Genomic DNA, 22638 nt, shown 5'->3' with positions numbered 1-22638 from the left:
ACGATGCATTATAGTGCAGTCAGGGACAGAATAAGACCATATAAGTGGAAGTGCCTAGCACAGTTTTGGGGGGGGGGGGAGTGCATTTCATACAAGTTAACATCTCTTTCTAAATGTTGTCAGTATAATTGTGGGTGTGGGTATGAGCACACGCCTGCACATACATGCAGGGCTGGGGATTGATTCCAGGCCCTCATGCAAGCTAGGCAGGTGCTCTACCACTAAGTGATATCCCTAGCTCATAATTTTAACCATTTGTTTCTATTTTCATGGTTTGGATTTTCTTTTTTAGTATCCTTGATTAGATATAAAAGAAAATCCAACTCTGTACCTAAGAATTCTATGGCTTGGGTGAGTTATCTTCCTCTCAGGGCCTATGCTTCCTTATTCGTAAGAGGATGGGGTTGGCTACATGATCCTCAAGGTAAGTCAATATAAAGCCACTAGCTCCCATCCTCATGTAAAACCTAGTTCATCCAATCACTCATTCTAGAGACTTCCTTCTTTTCATTTGCTGTCCATGTTTTTACTATCTCTTGGTTCTCCTTCTACCTATTCTGACCATTCCATCTTATTCTATCCTTCCAGGATTCCTCTCCCACCTACCCTGGTATTTGCCATGGTCACTGGCCTCAGAAACTTGAAGTGCCCTATACTTACACATTAGTTTGAAATCTGTGCCTGTGTTTTATGCTCACTGCACTCTTAGATCTTTGAGGGATCAAATCTCTTCTTCCTTGTTCATTTTTGAATAACTAGTGCCCAACACACAGGAACATCTTAACTGTTTACTGAATCCAATAGAACAGTCTGTGGTGTTATTACTTTCCAAGTTCTCTAATATTTTCTACAATGTTGTTACTCAGTATTTCACAACTCAGTAGGAGTTTGTCACTAGGAAGCCCGAGGGAAATGCAGAGTCTCAGGCCACAGTCCGGACCTACTGAACCAGAATCTGCTTTTTAACAAGATTCCAAGGTTATTCATGTGCCTACAGAAGCTGAAAAGAATTTTTCTGTGCTATCCTTTAATCATTACTTCTGATAATTAACCAGTGACAAAACCAGACTTGCAACAGATTTTACTGGAATTCTTTTGTTAGAACAGGTGTTTCCTATCAGAAGGAGAGTGAGAGTTTTGTCTGATCCATTTGATTGCTCTCATGGAAATTATGGGTGGGCCAGGAGCTGGGAGTGGACCTACTGGGAAGCAAAAGCAGCTGCCTCTGGCTACTGAAGAGCACCAGACCTGTCAGTAAGTTTAGACCTTGAAGGGACAAAAGAAGAAATGCCAAGAGGGAGATTCACAGCAACAAGAAACCTTAAAATAAAAATTAGGGCAGGAGGAGCAACAATGGAGGTGATTGTCCCAGATGTTCTTTTATGTGTTTTCTAGTTCTAAGATGTTAGGATTTTGAGGCGAGAATTAGGGCAAGGTAGGCAGCACTGCAGATATGCAAGACAGCAGAGGCCATGCCAGAGGAGGAGCCTGAGTGAAGGAGGGCATGACATTTTGGAGGAATGATTGTAATTCAAACATCGGGGAAGCAATTAGAGAGGTGGGTGGACTGGTAACTGGGGAGAGAACATGAAGGGCTTAACATGCCCTGTCAAGAACAGAGGACTTCAACAGACACAATAGTTACGGGAACATTCTGTACACTTGCCAATTCCTTGTCCTTATTACTACTTCTTCCCCTAGCCTGCAACACATAGACCCTGTACCATACCTCTGCATGTTGAATTCCCTGTATTTGAGGGCCCCATCAAATGCCATTTTTCACAATAAGCCCTTCTATTTCTTCCCTAAGTGGACATGATTTCCTTTGAACCCCTATTATACTTTCATTTCCCTCAAGTATAACTATGTGAATATCCACCTTATTCTTCTACTGTAGAGGCTGTGTGTGTGTGTGTGTGTGTGTGTGTGTGTGAATCCTCTCAGTGAAAAGAACTATAATTTTAGAATTATGAAAAGACTATTCTTTGATCATCCCTAAGTGAAGTTTGACAACATCTGACTACAGGAAATCAAATGGGGTGTTACTGGTTTGATTTAGCTCCTGTTTTCTTTGCAGGGAACTGGGTTCCTATGTGGCACAGTGTATGTTGCATGCCCTTACCACTCTAGAAATATTCATTTTCAAATCATAACTTATTTTTATTGTTGTTAAGAAAAAAACATACTGTTGACTTATTCAGTAATTATCAGTTGTATATCATAGAGTTGAACTGATCAGGTCACACATTGCCAGTTCCTTAAAGGAAAAAGGATACACCTGGTGGGGTTCAGAGAGCAGAGGTGTCCATGGCAATGGAAGGGTGAGGTGAACTGGAATCCAGCCCAACCTTATTGCCTGTGTACTGTATCATTAACCATTTACAGTAGATGGAAGATCAGGAACAAAAGGTGATAGTATACTGCAATGTATTTGTTTTGAATTTTAATCAATTTCTTTTCTTCATATGGAGGTACAATCTTATAATGAGGCCAAATTTTCACATGCAAGTCTAGATTTATGCTCTCTTCTATCATCTTAAGTCTTTTGAAGAAACCATCAAGTGAGATTAAATGAGCATGTATATGAAACTTTATAAATTTATCTCTAACTGCACAAATGAAAGGAAGGTAATTACATGATGAAAAATATGTATGTAAAATGAACAGATCTTCTCTGAACATATTATTAGAAAGGTTATAATGTTGTCCAGCATGCCATGTACAGCTGTATAGTGGTAGCTGAATTTTCATTTTTAATAGTTAAAAAAATTATTCTAATTTGATAGTATTTTGAAGATAGGAAAGAAAAAATGAGAACACTGGGCTTATAGTTATTTGGTCAAATTCTTTCAGCGGCAAACATTTTTCTAACACTATTGTGTCTTTTTACACTAGTGAGGATTACAAAAACATAATTCTTACTGATTTCTGAATTTTTAGGCCATACAGTAGGATCTTGCTTATGAATTAGTACTTTATACAGAACAACTGTGAATGGTGAAGTTCATACAGAGGCATAGGGCACAGCTGACAACCAGGAGCCAGGCTGCCTGGTTCAGATCCTGACACTACCACTTACTAGAGTTATAACAATAGGTAAGTCACTACCCTTCTCTGTGCCTCAGTTGTGCTTTCTGAAAACCAAATACTAAAATGCCCATTTTGTTGTGCACTTCTGAAGTCCATGTGAATTCATGAATATAAAGCACACAGGATAGACTATCGCATAGTAAATGTTGGCTATGAATAGCGCCATTTTATACCTTTTGTAAAGTTATAAGTTTTAACAAAACTTTTATTTCACATATTTCTAGGTTTAAGATATACAAAACCATTTCTAAACCATAGAAATGATGCCAACTAAAAACTAGTTGTGAACGATAAATAATAAGACTTTTTCCAATAGGGAGACATTTTTATAATAAATAAGACTTACTGTGTGGCTAAAATTATGAAAAGAAAGAGGGCAGTTTCATAAGGTCACTAGGTTACTCATATTATATGACCAGCATGAAAGAGACTAGCTCACTTTCTGATTTTAAGTTTGTCATGAAAAAAAAAAAAGTTATTTATTTATTTGATACCTTCTTCTTGTATAACATGGATAAGGATAAACATAGTTTTGGAGTTCTTTACTTTTTGTTGATCTTTACTTCAAGCAGTGCAATGGTTTTAAGAATTTCAACAGGGGATACCTACATATTTTTAACTGTAAAATTTTAATGATTAGATATATGAGGAAAACTAATTTCATATATGCAGTAACAGAACATTAGATTAAAATACATGCAAATGATGTTCAGTTGTTGCTGCTTTTTTCTTATGTTGCTTAGATTTTTCTTGAAATCAGAAGTCTTTGGGTTATCTCAATATCTATCCACCTGTGAAGTCAACATAACAGATAACCTATGATTAAAAATATTCTTTACATAAAACTTAGTTTCAGAGGACAAAACTTCCCTGCCCTGATCATGCATGCATTTGTAAATCCACCTTCATGCAAGAGGCCCTCTAAGCATAGATAGAATCATGGTGATAAAGAGGAATTAAAAAGAGTATAATATCTGCTGCAGAAGTAGACAAACCAGCACTCCACCACTGAGCTATGCCCCTGGGTCCCAAGCAAATACTACTCTTAATTTAAGACATCAAATGACATATATAATCAAGTGTCTGCTTATTTTTTACATGGCTTCTAAGATAAAAAAAATATAAGCAGGGTCAAAACAAGAAAAAGTATGTAAACACATTATTTGGCATAAAATATTCAGGGGCTCTTTCTTACCTCAAGAATGGGACACATAATTTCTGCTGTGACATCACCATGATTCTCACAAAATTTATAGAATGCCTCAAGGTAAGACTGAAAAAGAAGAAAGATCATAAAACAATAAAATGAATATGTTTTCCTTTTGGAAATTTCTAGATCAGTTTTTTTATGGAGTATTAAATGCTTTTATGGCAATTGAATTATTTTTTTTCCAATAGGGAGACATTTTATAATAAATTTGGTAGACACTTTCATGTTGTGGCATGTTGCACAGACTAAAAAAGAACTCCATAAAAGAACAAAATGGCACTTATCATAACTTATAATTATGCATTTTTTTTGCATGGTTCTTGAATTATTTCACATGGTTAATTCTGGCTATTCTAACAAGAGTGCCAAGTTCTTTTCTGAGCCTAGCAAGTGATTTTAGCGGCCCTGTGCTGACATTTAATCTCTCAGAAACATATTTGGGATGACTTGAGTGTGAGGATATATTGGAAAGACAGACTAGGTTGCAGGGTCAGACTGCCCATGTGTGAATCCCAATTCTCATGCTTACTAGCTAACTAACATCTACCAAGGAAACCCTATATCTCCATGTCTCAGTTTTTTCACCTGAGGAATGGGTATGGTAGAAATCCCAGTTTGGCTGTTAGATGAAGTAAGTTAAGGCCTACAAATGGCTTAGAGTGGTGCCTTCTGTTAGTTATATCTCAGGGACATCTCCTTAAAGCCCACAAGTCTTTTTATAAAAAGAAAAATTGCTTGTAGTACAATACTTTTGAGAGGACCATGTGTTTAAGCTAAGCATGCTATACATAAATGACACTATATATTAATTTATCCTGTGGGAGTATCCAAAGATGCTACAAAGGTTGGAATGAAAAAGGGCAGATTTGCTCAGCTCATACACAGGGCTACTCTAATGGTGGCAACACAGTCCATACAGTTGGATTGTGCAAAGTGGTGTATGTTTTTAATTTTGGTGACTGCTGCACACTGTACTTTAAAATTGTGTGGGCAGGTTAACTATGAGATGTGGGGACTCTATAACAGGATCAACGACAGTGAGGGACACTATATAGCAGAAGGTTTACTATGCATGCTGGTTACTTTAAATGGATTGATATGGTTCACCCCACTCTTTTATCCATCCACCTACCACCATCCAAACAACACCTTTTATATTCTGGGAACTGTGCATGGAGCTAGGAATACAGAAGTACGGGTAATGCTATTTCCTTTCAAAAATCTTGTTGGCTGAGGGAAGCTGACATGCATGAATGCAATGGGAAGACAGACAAAAAAGAACTACATTCCAAATCTGCATAGCTTCATTATTATAGAAGTTGGCTGATGGGCAAAGTAACTTTTGTTGATAAAGAACTCTGGTTATGATACATTGCATAATCAAGAAAAATATAATATTCAGGAAAACCATTACCTTATACAGTTTATTGCGCAGCAATTCAATATTCAGCTCATCTAGGGTATTTTCAGACATACAGTCTTGAAAGAATGGAGCTGAAAACAGAAATTTATCACAAAAAATAAATAAATCAAAGGCAAGATTATAAAGTGTAGATAACATTTCCTGAACACACGACTCTCTGTTCACGCCTAATGAGAACACTATGGAGTTGCAATCTACAGACTCAATAAGGCTAGCAGGAACTAGGATGATAGAAGTTATTATTTATAGAGCATTTACTATGAATGAGGCCTGGACACTGCTCACTGTACTAAACACTGAATTCATTTTGGTTTATTTTAATCTTCTCAGCACCTTGGAACTATTCACTGAAGGCTCACTTTTTGAAATCCCTCCTTTATATCCCCAACACATGGCTGCTTATCTAGTAGTAATATTTATCATTTGCAACCTAATTTATGCTGTTATGGATAAAAATTATGTCACAGTTAGTTTGCAAAACTCTGTTACCACAAGATATGATTATTTCCAAAATGAAGAAACTGGGATAAATTGAGTATTCCCAAGTCACCTTGGTGAGACCAGGCAGAGCCTGACTTCAGCTCATATCTGATTCTAGACTCACCCCTTTTCCATAGGCTATGTTGCCTTAGCCTTGGACACAAAAGGGTGACACAAAGTTTTTTCTTTTTTTTGCCTTTTTAAATTTCTGTCTTAAATGGCAATCATTTTGGCTAGGGGTGCAGCTTAGTGGTAGAGTACATTCTTATTACACAGGAGGCCTTGGGTTTAATCCCCAGCAAGTTAAAATAAAAGGCATCTATTTTGACAAATGATTAACAATGAAATGCTACTATCCAGATTTCCTGACAATAATAGATAAATAATACTCATAAAGTTATTCCTTTAGCATTGTTAAAGAATAAGATTGCATTATTAAATAATAATAATAATAATAATAAATGAACATTCATAGTACAGGGTTTGCAAGTTGGAAGATGATCCCCAGCTTCTTCTCCACTATGAATGGTTCACATGTGACCCTAAGCAGGTTGATTCATTTACCTTAGCCTGAAAAATGATGGATCAAGATTAGAAGAATCTGCTGGGCACAAAGGCACACTCCTATAATCCCAGCAGTTTGGGAGACTAAGGCAGGAGGATTGTGAATTCAAAGCCACCCTCAGCAATGGCGAGGTGCTAAGCAACTCAGTGAGACCCTGTCTCTAAATAAAATACAAAATAGGGTTGGGGATAAGGCTCAGTGGTTGAGTGCCCCTGAGTTCAATTCCTGGTACTCCCCCCTCAAAAAAAAAAAAAAAAAAAGATTAGAAGAATCTTTAAATGCCCCCCCCCCCAACTGCAGCAAATCTGTATTGTATAAAAACACAATCATGTTAGAAAAAATTATGAACTGAAAGCACATTTTCTACTGACTGGGATAGCATACATGGGCAGCTTATGCATGCATACCTAATGGTGTTTCAACCAGAACAGCATTAAAGAGATCTGAAGTGGTCTCTGCAATGTTGACAGCTTCCATTTCTGTGAAACGGCCCAATGGGTGGCACTTGGCCAGAATCTCTTTCACGGATTTTTTCTGCAATGCACCATTCATCAGTAGAATCACATTGTCTATCATGTAACTGCACCTGGTTTAGGAGAAGACTCAAATATTAGAGAACCAACTGCATAAAGAAAAGCAGCATCCCATAAGTAAAAAAATACAGTTCAGCCATAATCTCTTTCGTTTAAAAAGGGAACATTTTAAAAATTTTAAACTCTGAGGTTTAGGAGATATAGTGGATAAAAATATCAGTCATAGTTTGAAAAACCACAATCAACTAATTAACAAACTTTAACTGGTGGGGTTGGGGATGTAGCTTAGAGGGAAGGCATTTGCCTACATATGTGAAGCCCTGGGTTCAATATCCAGAACTAAAAACAACAACAACAACAAAACCTCGGCTGGTAGGAATATGCAAAAGATGGCCATTGTGCAATAATCATCAGATGTGGTGGAACAGAAGTGAGGGTGTGAAGTGTTTGATTTATCAAAATGGACTCCAGTCCTGACAGACCTAGAGCACCTCATTCTACTTTAAAAATTGACTATTCAAATCAACAGTGAAGCCTATCACAGAAAATTCAAAATTCATGCTAAAAATATTCTGTGTTCTTTCCTCCTATGAGACCAGGTAGTGAATTTTCTAGCCACTCAACCCATGTCCTCAAGAGCCCATAGGTTTATACTTTTTGTGATTTCTTTACTTGATATAAATTGTGCCTTCAAAACTGGGTGAATGTGTTTGTTTGCTCATGTTTCCAGCACCTAAGATATTCCAAGAAATCAGATTGGGGAGTAAAGGAGACCCAGTCCCTTGCTTCACATGGAATACAGTTCAAGGTAGGATCTAACTGAACAAAGAATCATTTACAGTAAACAATAATGAAGCGTACACATGCTATACAAAAGAAACAAAGGGTGGTGTGGTGATTGTAGTTGTATTGTAGGGATAGATGAGGCAAGGCACCGAAGATAGCAGGAAACAGTTTTATTGGGCTGCAGCCAGGTTCAGAGGGCACAGCTTTTGCTGTAATCAATCAATCCCCTAAACCCCGAGTTCAGGTAGTTTCAGAGTTTTATATCCAGTGTGTAAGGGGAGGGGCTCAGAAGTTAACATAAAAGCAGCTTTTTCTTTCACTGTTTTGGGCAAGTGCACTCTTCAAGGATAGCACTTGAAAAGGGGAGAGCTTCTTCTCCTCTTTCTTTCCTCCCCCTGCCAGCTGTTACCATGGAGCCCAATTGGTAACTTCTCTTACCTTAGAAATGTAGACATCTCTGTGAAGCCCAGCTCAAGGCCAGAGGCCTTGTTTGTACATTTCTACAAATTACTATACTGGATACGTTTGTGAAAAACTAGTAAGGGGTGTACAGAACCTGGAGTGCTGATTTCTTCCTGGCCAGTGTCCAAATAAGATAGAGCAACACGAAAATAGGAAGTTTATCTACATTAAACTCTTTTGTAGAGACTCTTGCTGGCAGTCCTAAAATCAGCTATGGTGAAGATTTCTGGAGCAGCCCAGTTAAGTCTTTTCTGTGGAGAAAGGGGGGTGCCACTACAGTTGGAATCAGACTTCCTATGGAAGTAACATTTCAGTTGATACCTGAAAAACAAGGAGGAGCTTTGCAGGCACAAGGGGCCAGAAGCTGGGGGGAAGTATGTCAAGGAGGAAGGAAGAACATTTGAAAAGCCCCGACCATGACAGCACAGAATATTCAGAATTTTTTTTTTTTTTTGGCCTGGTATTGAGACATGAGATGGGGCTGAGGCAAGCATGCACAGTCATGGTAGACCAGATAAGGAATTTGGATGTTGAAGGTAATGAAGGATACTGAATACCTTTAAGTGGAAGGGAGTGTTATCATCTATGTATTAAATATTAGAACAGGAGAAGAGGTAAATACACACATATAGTATGAGGGCTTTGTAAAACTTACCTTATTTAATCTTGATAAGAACACTGTAAGGTAGAGTCTATTCTTATTTCCATTTTACAGGTGAGGAACCAAGACCCAGAGAGACACAAACCAAGCCCGTAACACATACAGCTACCAAGTGGGCAACTGAGAATCGAACTCAGCTGAGACCCTATTCATAACCCTTATCCATGCTGCTTTTAATCATCAGGTATGATGCATAGGTTTCTAGAAGTTAGATTTGGAGGCTACTTAATGAGATGAGTGCATTGGAGGAAGAGGAGGTTGCAGTGAGTACAGATATTTTGAGTGTAATGAGTTTAAGGTGCCCAGGAGATATCCAAGAGGAGGTGCTAGGGAAGCCTCAGAAGTCTGAATCCTGGAAACAGTGGTAGACTAGAGGCATTTGGGAGGATCTGGAGGGAGGGATTGATTCATTCTTTCTATCTATCTATCTTTCTATCTATCTATCTTTGCAGTACTGGGGATTGAACCTAAGGGTGCTCTACCACTGAGCTACATCCCCAACCCCTTTCCCCTCACCTTTAAAATTTTTAGACAGGGTTTCATTAAGTTATCCAGGCTGACTTCAAACCTGTGATCCTTCTGAGTTGCTGAAATTACAGGTGTGTACCACTGTGCTCAGCAAGGAGGGAGTCATTTAAAGGTGGAAGCCAAAGTCTTGGGAATATCTAAGATCATATCCCAGAAGGAATGTAAAGTGTTCTTTCCTGATAACTCTGGGGAGTTCCAATATTTAAAGACCTTGAAGAAAACTGAAAAAGATGATCAGATGGGAGGAGAACTGAGGTGTGAATACTAGAGAGCTCTAGAAAGAAGTGACAGAGTGTCAAAGGGCCAGATATGTCAATGAAAATAGACATCCATAGATATGACAGCTAAAAGGTCATCTGTGAACTCGATGAAAACACTTTCAGGGGGTTGGGGCTGTAGCTCAGTGGCAGAGCGCTTGCCTAGCATGCATGAGGCCCTGGGTTCGATCCTCAGCACCACATAAAAATAAACAAATAAAATAAAGGCATTCTACAACTACAAAAATAAATTAAAAAATTAAAAAAAAAAAACAAAAACACTTTCAGGGGAGTGTGTTTGTGGGAGAGAGAAGAAAGTAGAAGCCTGACCACTGTGTCTTTGAATAAATGGGAAGTAAGGAGGCTAAAGAGAGAGTTCCTATCAAGAGTTGAATGGAAAGTAAAGGGAAAGAGCTACATGAAAATATAGGGACCAAATGAGTTTTAGCTTTGAGTTTTAGTATTTTTTTTAAAAGGTGGGAGAGAAACAAAGATGTTTAAGTGCTAAATGGGAATGAGGCAGTGGAGAAGGTGAATGTGCAGACAGCTGAAGAGGGAAGGGACAGTCCCCATATGAGCTGAGGTTCTCAAGGTTTGACAGTGACAGGGCTGAACTGTCACAAGATAGACTTGAAAAATGACACCTTGCAATGGATTAAAATTAACCTGGACACTTAGAAGCACTGTCTGCAGAATGGCTTCATGAGTTGCAGACTTCCTGCACAAGAATTGATTTCTGAAAAGTAAGGCTCCTTCTCTGTGGAACTTCTACAGTTTACCCCAATAAAAATTCTAACTAAAGAAGTTTTTGAAGTAGGCAATTATCCCTTTATAAAAAGCACATGACTATACAGTTTCTTCACCTCCCAAACAGCAGTACCAAATTTAGACATTATGGAATTTTAGAATCCTTTTTATCTCTTGAAAATGATATTAAAATGGAAGCGCTTATTTAACTGTCCCTTTATGGCTCAAAAGCAATTACCTGAGAAGGGAATTGCTAGCTCTTAATAATCCTTAGCTGGCTCTAGACATTTAATTGTTCCCCACAGCATCCCTGTAATGTAAAAGCATATGAGCTGTTAACATGCCCAATCTGCAGAGGACTAGGAGACTGATGTTGATGGGTGACAAATGTCAATGCTATAAGCAGGATTTCACCCTCATGTAACAAACAAGTCTGTGACTATATAGCATGTGTGCATGTGTGTGTGTTGAGTATGCTTGTTGTTGTTGTTATTGTTATTATTATATTAATAGAGTGGCTAGGTCCTGTCTTACAGTCAGTAAGAGTTTTATAGATTGAATTCAATTTTATTTCCACTCCTTATTTGAGTGACTTTGTTTCTAAAATGGGACAGTAATACCAGTTATTGTGGTGTTCGGGAAATTAAGGCCAAATCCAGGGCTTGGCTCATGCTGGGGGCAGAGGTCTCTTTCCTGTCCCCTTTCTTCTCCCCATCAGATATCTGCATCAAATATCATTATTACTGGCTGTTGGGGTGGAAGGTAACCTGCCCAAGACAGTTCATTCCGCTCTAGACTGTAGTCTTTATAGACCTCCAGGGCCATGCCTCCACTGGCAAGAATAAAATAATTGCTGAGCAATTTTTGATCTTTAAGACATCCAGTTATTCATCTAGTTCAAACCCACATATTTCAGATAATTCTGTTCATAAGTAATGACAGAGCCAGGGGCAGTGCCTAATCAGTCAGATTAATTTTTCTCTTATTCATGGTCTATACAAAAATCCTTATTTCCAGCCTTTTTAAGTATTTTATTCTGTAACTCTGATATAAGCACCTGTGAAAACCACGAACTCATCTAAAACTGTGATAGACTAATTAAATTACTCAATTTTAAAAATGTTAGGTTATAAAAATATATTTTTAAAATTCTACATCTTGGGGCTGGGGTTGTGGCTCAGTGGTAGAGCACTTGCCTGGCATGTGTAAGGCACTGGGTTCGATTCTCAGCACTGCATATAAAGAAATAAAATAAAGGTCCATTGACAACTAAAAAATATTTTTTAAAAATTCTAAGTCTTTTTATTTATTTATTTTAAAAAATGTTTATTTATTTATTTTTCTATGTGACAGGCATTATATGTATTGCTGAATTAGAGGAACTTTCTTCTATGGGTAAAATTTTAGTACTTCAGTGTCTTAGCAAAAGCTGGGAAATGGCTGTCCTTGGCTGAGCACCCTGGCATGAGAGAAGAAACAGAGTCCAGTGAAGATCTCCAGTGTGCTGTGCCATGCCAGTACAGGGAGCGGTCCCATAGTTTGTTTTGTGCCCTAAAACCTTCCAGACCTCAGGGCTGTGCATCATGGTGTGGTTTAGAGAGAAAAGTGGGAAAAAGCACTTGGGGAGAATGACAGTTGTGAAAAGGAGGTGGAAGGGACCCAGCATGATGGCCTTCCTGTAAGTTCTCTTAGGCAGTTCTAGTGTGTATAGGCATTCAGGATCTAGAAGATGGTTACCTTGCCATTATTCCCATGTTCATAACACTTGGAAAGTTACCCCCCACACTTAGGGGGACATGTAACACAGTTGAAAAATTGCTATCCTAGAGGGCATTCAAAATTTTTTCACTAGGATGACTTTTAATTTCATTTTTCTTTTCTTGCACTACTGAGATTGAACCCAAGGGTATTCTACATCTGAGCTACATTCTCAGCTCTTTTTATTTTGGAGCAGGGTCTTGCTAAGTTGCCCAGGCTAGCCTGAAACTTGTGATCCTCCTGCTTCTGGCTCCCAAGTAGCTGGGAGTATAAGGATGTGCCACTGCACTGACTTAATTTCTTTTTTTTTTTTTAATTTTAGTGTTCTAAAATGCACATATTAGAAGAATTTTTGTGCATTTTTAAATTACTGGGGTGTATCAAAGGATGGTGATCACTGATCTAAGAAGACAGAAAAGACATTGGACACTACACAGTGAAGAGTTATTAGTCACAATGTCATTTGTCCCTCAGATAAAATCCAAGAGACTCTTATTGGAGAGTTAGATTGCCGGTGCGCTAATGAGCACTGAATCAGAGTGAGCAGAGACAGAGGTAAATTCAGGCTTTTAAAATGAAATCAAAGGGAAAAAATGTGGAGGGGGTTCATTATGGCCCATGGAAGTATTCCAAGGTTTCCTTGTAGAGCCTCTTGCTTCAGCATCCCAAGTAGCTGGGATTACTGGCATGTACCACTGTGCTTAACTATCCCATCGTGAACATCTTAAATTAGTATGGCATATTTGTTATAATTAATGAATCCATATAGACATATTATTATTTTTTAGTTGTAGTTGGACACAATACCCTTATTCTATTTATTTATTTTTATGTGGTGCTGAGGATTGAATCCAGGGCCTCTCACATGCTAGATGAACACTCTACCACTGAGCCACAACCCCAGCCCTATGCATATTATTTTTGACTCAAGTCCATAGTTCATTCAAACTTATTTAGTTTTAACTTAATGTCTTTTTCTGTTCTAGGATCTCATCCGGGACACCACATTGCATTAATTGCCACATCTTTTCAGGCCTCTCTGGGTTGTGGCAGTTTCTCAGACTTGTTTTTGACAATCCTGGTAATTTTGAGGAGTACTGGTCAGAGATTTTATAGGATGCCTCATTACTGGGAGTTGTGTGTTTTATTATAAGGCTTGGGCTGTGACCACATAGGTAGAGTGCTATTTTATCACATCATATCAAAGGTATGGATTAGTATTACCATTATTTGTGACTGTCAATGTTGACCTCGATCAACTGGCTTAAGTAGTATCTGTCAGGTGTCTCCAAAGTAAAAGTACTCCTCCATCCTTTTCCATATTTCATTTTTTTGGAAGGAAACTTCCATGTCTCTGTGTTCAGGATACTTAAGAATTAGGGATGCTGAACGGAGAAATAGCCAGATACCAATCTCTTAAAAAAAATTAACTAAACAAAAAAGTTGGGTTCAGTGGCACAAGCCTGTAGTCCCATCTACTCAGGAGGCTGAGGCAGAAGAACCACTTGAACCCAGAAGTTCAAGACCAGCCTAGATAACATAGTAAGACCTCAATTCAAAAGGAAATAAATAAATAAAATTAATTAAATTAAAAACAAAAAAAGGATAGAAGAAAGATTTGTGGTTCTCATCTCCGAGCACAAAGTATCTACGTAGATCATTTGGAATTCTTCACCAAGGGAGTTTTGTCCCTTCACCTTTATTTATTAATTTGTTTAACCATTTACTTATACCAATACAGATTTGCGGATATTTATTTTATACCTGGGGTGATGATTCAATGCTACTTCCTCTATTTTGTTGCTTCAAGTGTTCCAGACGTTGGCCACTTCAAGCTCCTTCAAGTGGCTCCTCTGATGTACCCGTGACATCATGGTGTGTGTTTGTACTTATCTCTAGCATTTTCTTACTTTATAGCACTACAAGGAAGTCCAGGCTCATCTTGAATACTTCCTGCCTCAGTCCTAGAATCGATTATTTCTCCAAGGACATCTGGTTCCTTGTCTGGGAGAAGGGCATTAGAAATCAAGATCTAGGCATGAGCTGAGCTTATTACTAGGTTGTTGTTCCTTTTAAGTCCTCTTAGCCAGCAGAGCAAAGAAATATTTATGTGTATAATTAACCAAGGATGCTATTTTTGACATTATTCTCTTTCAGTATGTTCCACTCAAAGTTCTCACCCATGGCCACACTTTTCTCTCTATCATGTAGAAGCAGACTTCTTGCAAATCTTCAACTCTAATCAAAATCTCTCTGCCCAACCTTAAATCCATATTCCCCTCCCTCTCTCTTTACATATATTTTTTTGTGGTGTTGTGATAAAACCCAGGGGCTCACTCATGCTAGGCAGGCACTCTCCCACTGAGCCCCAGCCCCAGCCCTGACCCATATTCTTGTCCTTTCTTTTTGCAGATATGACTGCCTGATTTCCCCACAGGCCCCTAAATCATGTGATCTTAAAACCTGAAGGCACTGAATCTGTTTCTCCTTCTCTCTTTATCAGTGATCAGAATAAAGCACAAGTTTTTCATCCTTGTATATAAGGTCCTCTATTAATTGGTCTGTGATTTCTTCTCCAGCTATGATGTGGATAAAAATCATTAAAAACGAAGTATACATTTTAGAAGAGAGCACAGGACAGACCTCTGAAAGTTCTTAAGGGGCAGAAAGGAGATTTTTGAAAGATAGAATGGAAAGGAGTTAGAATGGTCAAAGGAGTGAAAAGAAAAAGTGTCATCACAAAATGACTGAGACAGGACGTCAACAACCCGTTAAGTGCCATGGTGAGTTGGGAAGGGGCTGAAAAGCATCCTTGGGCTTAGCAACTAGCAAGGTTTTGGTGACATGATGGGAGAGGAAACAAGACTGAAGTGGATGAGTAAACAGAAAATAGAAGGCCGATTAATCTTTTCACAAACTTGCCCTCATGGGAGAAGAAGACTTCACAGGGTCACTGAGCAAATTATATCAAAACACACATATAAAGACAGTCTGTCTATGGGGTATGGTGGTACACACCTCTGATCCCAACTATTCAGGATGCTGAAGAAGGAGGATTGCAAATTCAAGGTCAGACTGGACAATTTATCAAGACCTTGTTTTCAACAACAACAACAACAACAACAAAATAGCAGCTTGTAAATCAAAAGAAGTTGTCACAGAAGAAGTCTGGAATTTGGAACAGATAATCCTGATTTTAAGATCGGTTCTGTCACTTAAAAACCAATTTAACAAGTATTCCATTTCCTCAGTTTAAAATGAAAATATTTGTTCAATTTTGAATGGTTGGCATCAGGACTTGTAAATACTTATGAAAGTACTGGCAGAGGGCTGCCCCGAATAAGAGAGAGATTTTCCTATAAATAGATTTGTGCAGGATGGGAGTAGAAAATATAAACCATGTAATCTTTAATGTGAAAAAAAAATAAGGTTTTTACTCATTTTTAAGCCTGAGATTTCTGCATCTCTGAAGTCTTACATTTAGTTCCAGCTAAAGGAATCCTTTCTGGTGGCACTCATCAGTGAATGCCTACAATTCCAGTTATTTATGAGGCTAAGGCAGGAGGATGGCAAGTTCTGGGCCAGACTTGGCAACTTAGTGAGGTCCTGTCTCAAATAAAATGAAAAAATGGATGGAGGTATAGCTCGATTGAACACTTGTATAGCACGCAGCAGGCCCTGGATTCAATCCCCAGAATTCTTTCTAAAGTTGCCTATTGCTCTTAGACAATGGGAGTGTATCAAGCCTGTGTGGTGTAGAGACAAGGAGCCGAGTGGTATAGTTCTGTGGAAGACTGGAACACGACAAGACCATAAATCATGTTACCTGTTCAGATGTTAGTCCTTAGCTCTATTTTATTTATACTTATTGTGAAAAGCCTATTACCATTCTGTTCTGCACCTTCAAAACCTCGAGTTGCCTTTTTGTGATAGGTTTTCTAAAAAATATAATGCTTTGTAAAAGATATCTGGAGTTCAAAAGACCCAATATTACCTCTTTGGGAATATAATCATTGATTTCAAAAAGAAGTTTGCTAATAGGTTGTTATAAATGATAATCACTTTAATATGTAAAAAGGCCCAAACCTTTTTGATAGATGGAGGCACTTCAGAACTCAGTCTGAACACTTCCTTTGGTCCCAAATGAATAGTAAATTACTTGGTGATTGCAACAGATTCATTGTCTGAAAACATTGTCTTAGACATGGGAGTCACCTCCTTATATTAGGCCTTGTTTGATACAGGTTCCTTTCTACCTAACAGGTCTGGTCATAATTCTTTTTTTTTTTTTTTTACCTGCAAAACATAATATATTGTATTCTTAATGACAATGATACTGTTTAAGGTGACCAAAACTATGTGATATGTTGACTAAGTCACACTTGTACAGAAGAATAATCCAAGATAGGGATATAAAATAAATTCTCAGAGGTAATTGTTCATGGAAAGAACTGGTGTGTGTGTGTGTAACTTTGTGTATGTTTTGTAAGTTATTTTATTCCTCAGTGAATCTCCTCAATAAATGGTGCTGATTCATTCTTATCAGTTCTACCCATACTTATTGTTATAAGGATAACAAAGGCTATGTTATATGGGAAGTATTTCCCAATGTGTTAATTTTTTTTAAATGAAAGTTTTCCTTGATTACATTGGTAAACATTACATTAAACCCTGGGTACGCTTAATCCAGAGTTAAGCACATAAGGATGCTCACATGGGGAAGCCCAGCCATTTTGCCTGATTTGGTAAATAATCTGCTGAGATTTAGAATATCCCCATAAACATTCTGCTCCCTCTTGCATTTTTGGTAACATTTACTCTGATGCTTCTCTCTCTCTCTCTCTCTCTCTTTTAAATAGAGGAAGTGAAAATGTATTTTAAAAAACAATTTTGCTGTCGCATTCATTTTTCTTTCTAGCAAAAAAAAAAACACTGAAAAATTATTCAGAAGTCAGCAAGGCCTATTATAGCATATTTCAGAGCAAGAATGCTGATCACTCTGCCTTTCCCAAATCCTCTGTAGTTGTGGAATCTTTAAATTCTTTAGCATTTAAGATTCTTTACAATGTTGATCTAAACCATCCGTTTGGACTAAAAATTCTTCAAACTTGTGTGTCCTTTTCTACACTGGTGTCTTGGGTCCTACTCATCTCTAGATGTATAAAGTTGCTAAAAGTTGAAATCCTTCCCATTCTTTAGAGCTACATTCAAACATCACATTTTTCCTTAAGCTTTTAAAATGTCTCCAGTAAGAGTGATATTTTTTCCTCTCTCTGTAAATCTTTGTGTTTATATTTATCCTGGGGTAAAATTAATTTTCAACACACATTGGCAGTGCCAGTGATGAACATGAGGAATAGTTAGCATGCTCATTCACAAGCATTTATTGCATATTTAGTATGACATAAGACCTGGATTCCAGTACTAATTCTGCCACTACTCAACTGTGTTCTCTTGGGTAAGTTATTTTGTTTATTTTTTGCTAGTGCATTTTAATTATATATAATAATAGATTTCATTGTGGCATATTTGTATATGTATATAACACACTTTGATTGTATCCAACCCTTGCCCTCCTCTCCCCATGGTTAAGTTGTTTTATATATTCATCTTAAATATAGTTGTTTGTAGCTAATTCTTACCCATATTTATTAACTATAATATCTATAATGTGGAGATTTTATTGAATATATTTCTTGTGATCTCACAGGGGCATGAATTCTTCCTTGCACAGAACAGAGATATAATTGTCACTTTTTTAATTGATGAATAAATATCTCTCTATGTTCACAAAAGTATGTTAACTCATGGTGAACAAAAATAAAGGAAATATCTGGTTACTTGGAATCTTAGTCCTGAGTTTCTTTAATAGGAGCCATAGCTGCCTGTTCCTTGAATTTTCTGTAATGTATCCTCCCAGGAGAATCTTCATAATATTAAAAAGACTGCTCTAGCTGGGTGCAGTGGCGCATGCCTGTAATCCCAGCAGCTCAGGAGGCTGAGACAGGAGGATCACGAGTTTAAAGACAGCCTCAGCAATGGCAAGGCGCTAAGCAACTCAGTGAGACTCTGTCTCTAACTAAAATACAAAATAGGGCTGGGGATGTGGCTCAGTGGTTGAGTGTGCCTGAGTTCAATTCCTGGTTCAAAAAAAAAAAAAAAAAGATTGCTCCAGAGTTGTTTCTTTTCTAGCCATGCATGGAATACTGTGGTCACTCCGAACAAAAACAATGGAGTGCTTCTTGTCAGTTTGGCTAGGCATGCTATGAGTGCACATCACAGTCTTTTCGACATGGTCAAGAACAATGGCTTGTGGATCTCATCTTTATTATGCTTAAAATACCAGTCAGAACACATTTTGGATAATTTCATGTTTTTCTAACATGGGGAAAAACACCAATCACTGCAGCTGAGAGGATAAAAGAGAAGCAAGATTTCCAAACACTGTGGAGTATTAGAGAGTAATTTGCTAATATCTATCAAAACCTAAAATCTACATAACCTTTAACAAAGCAATTTCACTTCTGGGACTAGATTCTAGAGAAGTTCTGCCATAAGAAAGCAAAGTGTATGTACAGTGATGTGGGTTAAACATGACTTTTTTATCATTATTATTATTATTACCACATTACTTGACCCAACAAAGAAATGAAACAACCTAGTTAGACAAAAGGGGAATGATTAAATCGATTATGACATACCAAACACACACAAAAAATGTGATATACTACATTCATTATATAAGATAGACCTATAGATACTTACATGGAAAATTCATAGTAGATTACTTTTAAAAAGATAAATTATAGACAATACATGTATATATGTGCATATACATATATATGCACATATCTAATTTTTTTCATATAGGAAGTAATTCAAAAGATATTCATTAAACTTATGAATGGCGACCACTGGTAGTATTACCCAGCAAGGTTGTTGTGAGAATTAAATGAATCTAATATATGTAAAGTAATTATAAAATTACTGGCATATGGTGGGCGTTAAATTTTAATTAAAAAATCTCCTTTAAGAAAATACACAGGTGCTTATTTTCAATTAAAAAAAAAAAACAAGATAAAATAAAAGTACAGCAACATGTACCAGATTAGTACCAGGCTACATTTCAGTCCCCATTCTGAAAACTAAGGCTACAGCACAGCCTCAAATCTCTTAAACTAAGCAATTCTTGGCGAAGGAGTAACACTTTGGAAAGCAGGTTGTTGGGATCAGTCTTGCCCCCTGGTGGTTGGTAAATGGCTAGCCAGAAAGTTGACAAAGCCCAAATGAAATCTTGCCCCTGATTTGTATCCCAATAAGAACTGTTGCAGCAATGACTTCCTAAGCTCTTTCACATTCATTACCTTAAAATTCTTATATTAAGACAGTAATTTTTCTGACATTGTTTGTATCAACAATCCAATGGCAGGACTAAGTAAACCTGTGTTTTCTGTTCTTTCTGCTAGATTTGCCATGAACCATAAGGAAAATGAACCCTATGTATATTATACATTTGTATATAGTATATGTATAATGGATATAATATACAGTAAACATATATCTAGTTTAATCAGTTCATTTCATTTGTGTGCAAACCACATAATCATACTGAGCCCCACATTTTATTTAATTATTTACTGTTCTCTTGAAATTATTAAACATTTTAAAGCAAAAGGCCCTGTACTTTCATTTTCAGTTGGTTCCACAAAACACACAGCTAGCTCATTTTTAAATTAAACTCATAACTCCACATTGTATGTAACTACATTTGTCCATTAGAAAAGAGGAGGAAACTAAGGCTTTGAGTGATCAATGAACTTTTATTGAGGCCCCACAGCTGGCACACCGTAGGCCCCTGTTAGAGTCTATTTACTGGTTGCAGAGTTTCTCATCTGTATAGGTATCACCTGGAAAACCTTCAAACATGCATATCACAGACCACATTCTAGGGCCTATTAAATCATAATCTTTGGAAGTACAGTCTTAGAATCCACTCTGTAAGTAATTTTTCCACTGGTTAGAAAATAAAGTCTATATTGAATTCATTTCTAATGTTAGAATCTATATAAACCTTTATTCACAGCAGTCACTTAATAAATGTTATGCTGATTGTTATGATTTGGATATGAGGTCTCCCCCAAAAGTTCCTGTGTTAATGCAGGAATGTTGACAGATGAAATGATTGAATTGTGAGAGCTGTAATATAATCAGTCCATCCTAGTTTAAGTGGATTGGGTGGTCACTGTAGCTGGTGGGGTATAGATGGAGGAGGTAGGGCACTGGTGGTATGCCCTGGAAGGCTTCATTTCATTTCCCTTGTGTTCTCTTCATTCTTCCCTCTGCTTCTTGCCAGCCCTGGACCATGCACTGTTCTTTCACCACACCCTTCTATCATGAAGGCTGCCTCCACGTGGGCCCAGAGTAATAGAGTTGGCCCTCCATGGACTAAACTTCTGAACCATGAGTCAAAATACATGTCTCCACCTCTAAGTTATCCTTGTCAGGTATATTTTGGTCACAATGATGAAAAACTGACTTAACCCAGAAACTGGTAGAGAAGTGGGGTCATTGTTATGACTAACCTAACCATGTGGTTCAGAAGCCTCTGGAGCCGATTTGTGGGAGGAGTTTATAAATATTTGCAGGCTGCAAAAAGCCTTAAAATGTAAGTGGAGCTTAATGGGCACAATTCTGATGGGAGTTCAGAAAACCAGGAATATGGATTGTGCTCATAAGCTTTCAGAGGGAAATGAGAACTCTATTGAGAATTGGATTAGAGGCCATTCATGTTACATTCTGGCAAAGAACTTGGCTATATTTTGCCCACATTCTGAGACCTTTTATGAGGCTGAATTTTAAGGCAATGGACTAATCTGATGCTGGAGATTTCAAGGCAGCAGAACATTCAGTCAGTGGCATGGATCTCACTGGCAGCATTTAGCAAGCTTTACTGTGAGAATCAGGTGCAGAAAGCAGAGCTGAAAGATTTTTAAAACTTGTAGTTTATCTAGAAACGTCCATGTAAAAAGGCCAAGGAATGTGCAATTGTTACGGAGGTTATAGCCACTAAAGAGATGCTAATTACTTTACACAGAGACAATTGGAAAGATGGCCTGACATCATCTCAGAATTTGCTAGACTATACCCATTTCAGCATAAATATACAGAAGAGAAGAGATCCTGGGGGCACCCTACTTGTACAGGGAGGCCTAGGAAGTTACTGTATCGCTTCAGCTGCCCAGGCACTCAGAGGCTTCTTCATCCATTATTCTAGGAGACCTAACTACTATCCAAGCTGACAGCAGACACTGGCATTGTAACAGGGCTGAGGCCTTCTGGGGAACTGAGGCAGTGAAGACTACCCCCCCTTCAAGGCCTGATTCTTGCAATCAAGTCAGAAAGATTTCAGACCTGTTGTTCAGAGTCACAGGCATGAGTTTATTAAAGCAATAGGAAAAGGGAAAGGGAGAGAGTGTGTTCTCTCAGAGAGGAGATGACAGTGTCCCTCTCCTTCACTCCAGTTTTATTTGGGTCCCAGAGAAGTTTCCAGAGAGCTCCATCCAGGTTCACTTTTTGACTTTTCACTGACAGCAGAATGACATTGAGAAACTAATGTGACTCCATTTTTTTTTATGTCATTGTTGCTTTATTTCTAATATCGTGTATCCATTAACAAATTTTTGTAGTTTTATGTTAGGGTTAAAAGTGATTTTACATACCATCATTACAGTATTGCATTATTCTGCATTGTTTATATATCTACCTTTATCAATGAGATATATACTTCCATATGCTTTATTTTGTTGCTTAGCATCCATTCATTTTAACTCAAAAGAACTTCCTTCAGCATTTCTTATAAGCCATGTTGAATAGTGACAAACCTCCTGACTTTAACCTGGTAAAGCCCTCCCCTTCGTGACTCCATTTTTGAGAAACCAGCCTCTACCTCAGAGCAAAGCCTGTCCAAGGAAGGGGGCGTGACCCTTGTCCTTGGAAAAACCCACAGAGTACTCCTAAGCACATATGCACCCTGCTGAGTTCTTTGTCTGCAAATAATAGGAGAGATCTGTGGCGCCAGGTGTCCCTGACTCAGTTAGGCTAGGTAAAGATCCATAGCAACCCCCTAGAAACCACCAAT

At 37.8% G+C, this 22638-nt stretch overlaps 1 protein-coding gene and 1 long non-coding RNA gene across 4 annotated transcripts in view; one reads left to right on the top strand and one right to left on the bottom strand.

Moving 5' to 3' along the window:
- The window catches only part of Atp6v0d2 (ATPase H+ transporting V0 subunit d2), a 45962-nt gene that overhangs the window by 4634 nt on the left and 18690 nt on the right, over positions 1-22638 (bottom strand). The window contains exons 3-5 of the mRNA XM_046458640.2: positions 7176-7354; positions 5715-5794; positions 4286-4363 (exon numbers count right to left, since the gene is read on the bottom strand). Of these exons, the coding sequence (XP_046314596.1) occupies positions 4286-4363; positions 5715-5794; positions 7176-7354 (337 nt within the window). The remainder of the gene's footprint in view (positions 1-4285; positions 4364-5714; positions 5795-7175; positions 7355-22638) is intronic.
- On the top strand, positions 231-17042 carry LOC124102372 (uncharacterized). 3 transcript variants are annotated; one of them, XR_009228123.1, is made up of 4 exons: positions 231-1359; positions 8032-8109; positions 9265-9394; positions 13487-17042. It is a non-coding gene; the product is annotated as an uncharacterized LOC124102372 (long non-coding RNA). The 3 variants fall into 3 exon arrangements; XR_006854858.2 differs by having other exon boundaries at positions 234-1359; positions 14913-17042; XR_006854859.2 differs by having other exon boundaries at positions 237-1254; positions 14913-17042.

The sequence above is a fragment of the Marmota monax genome, unplaced genomic scaffold, assembly GCF_021218885.2.
Source record: "Marmota monax isolate L192 unplaced genomic scaffold, Marmota_monax_Labrador192_F-V1.1 WCK01_AAM20220418_F8-fsc00147, whole genome shotgun sequence".
NCBI classification, from domain to species: domain Eukaryota; kingdom Metazoa; phylum Chordata; class Mammalia; order Rodentia; family Sciuridae; genus Marmota; species Marmota monax.
This window is presented reverse-complemented; position numbering and strand designations above follow the sequence as displayed.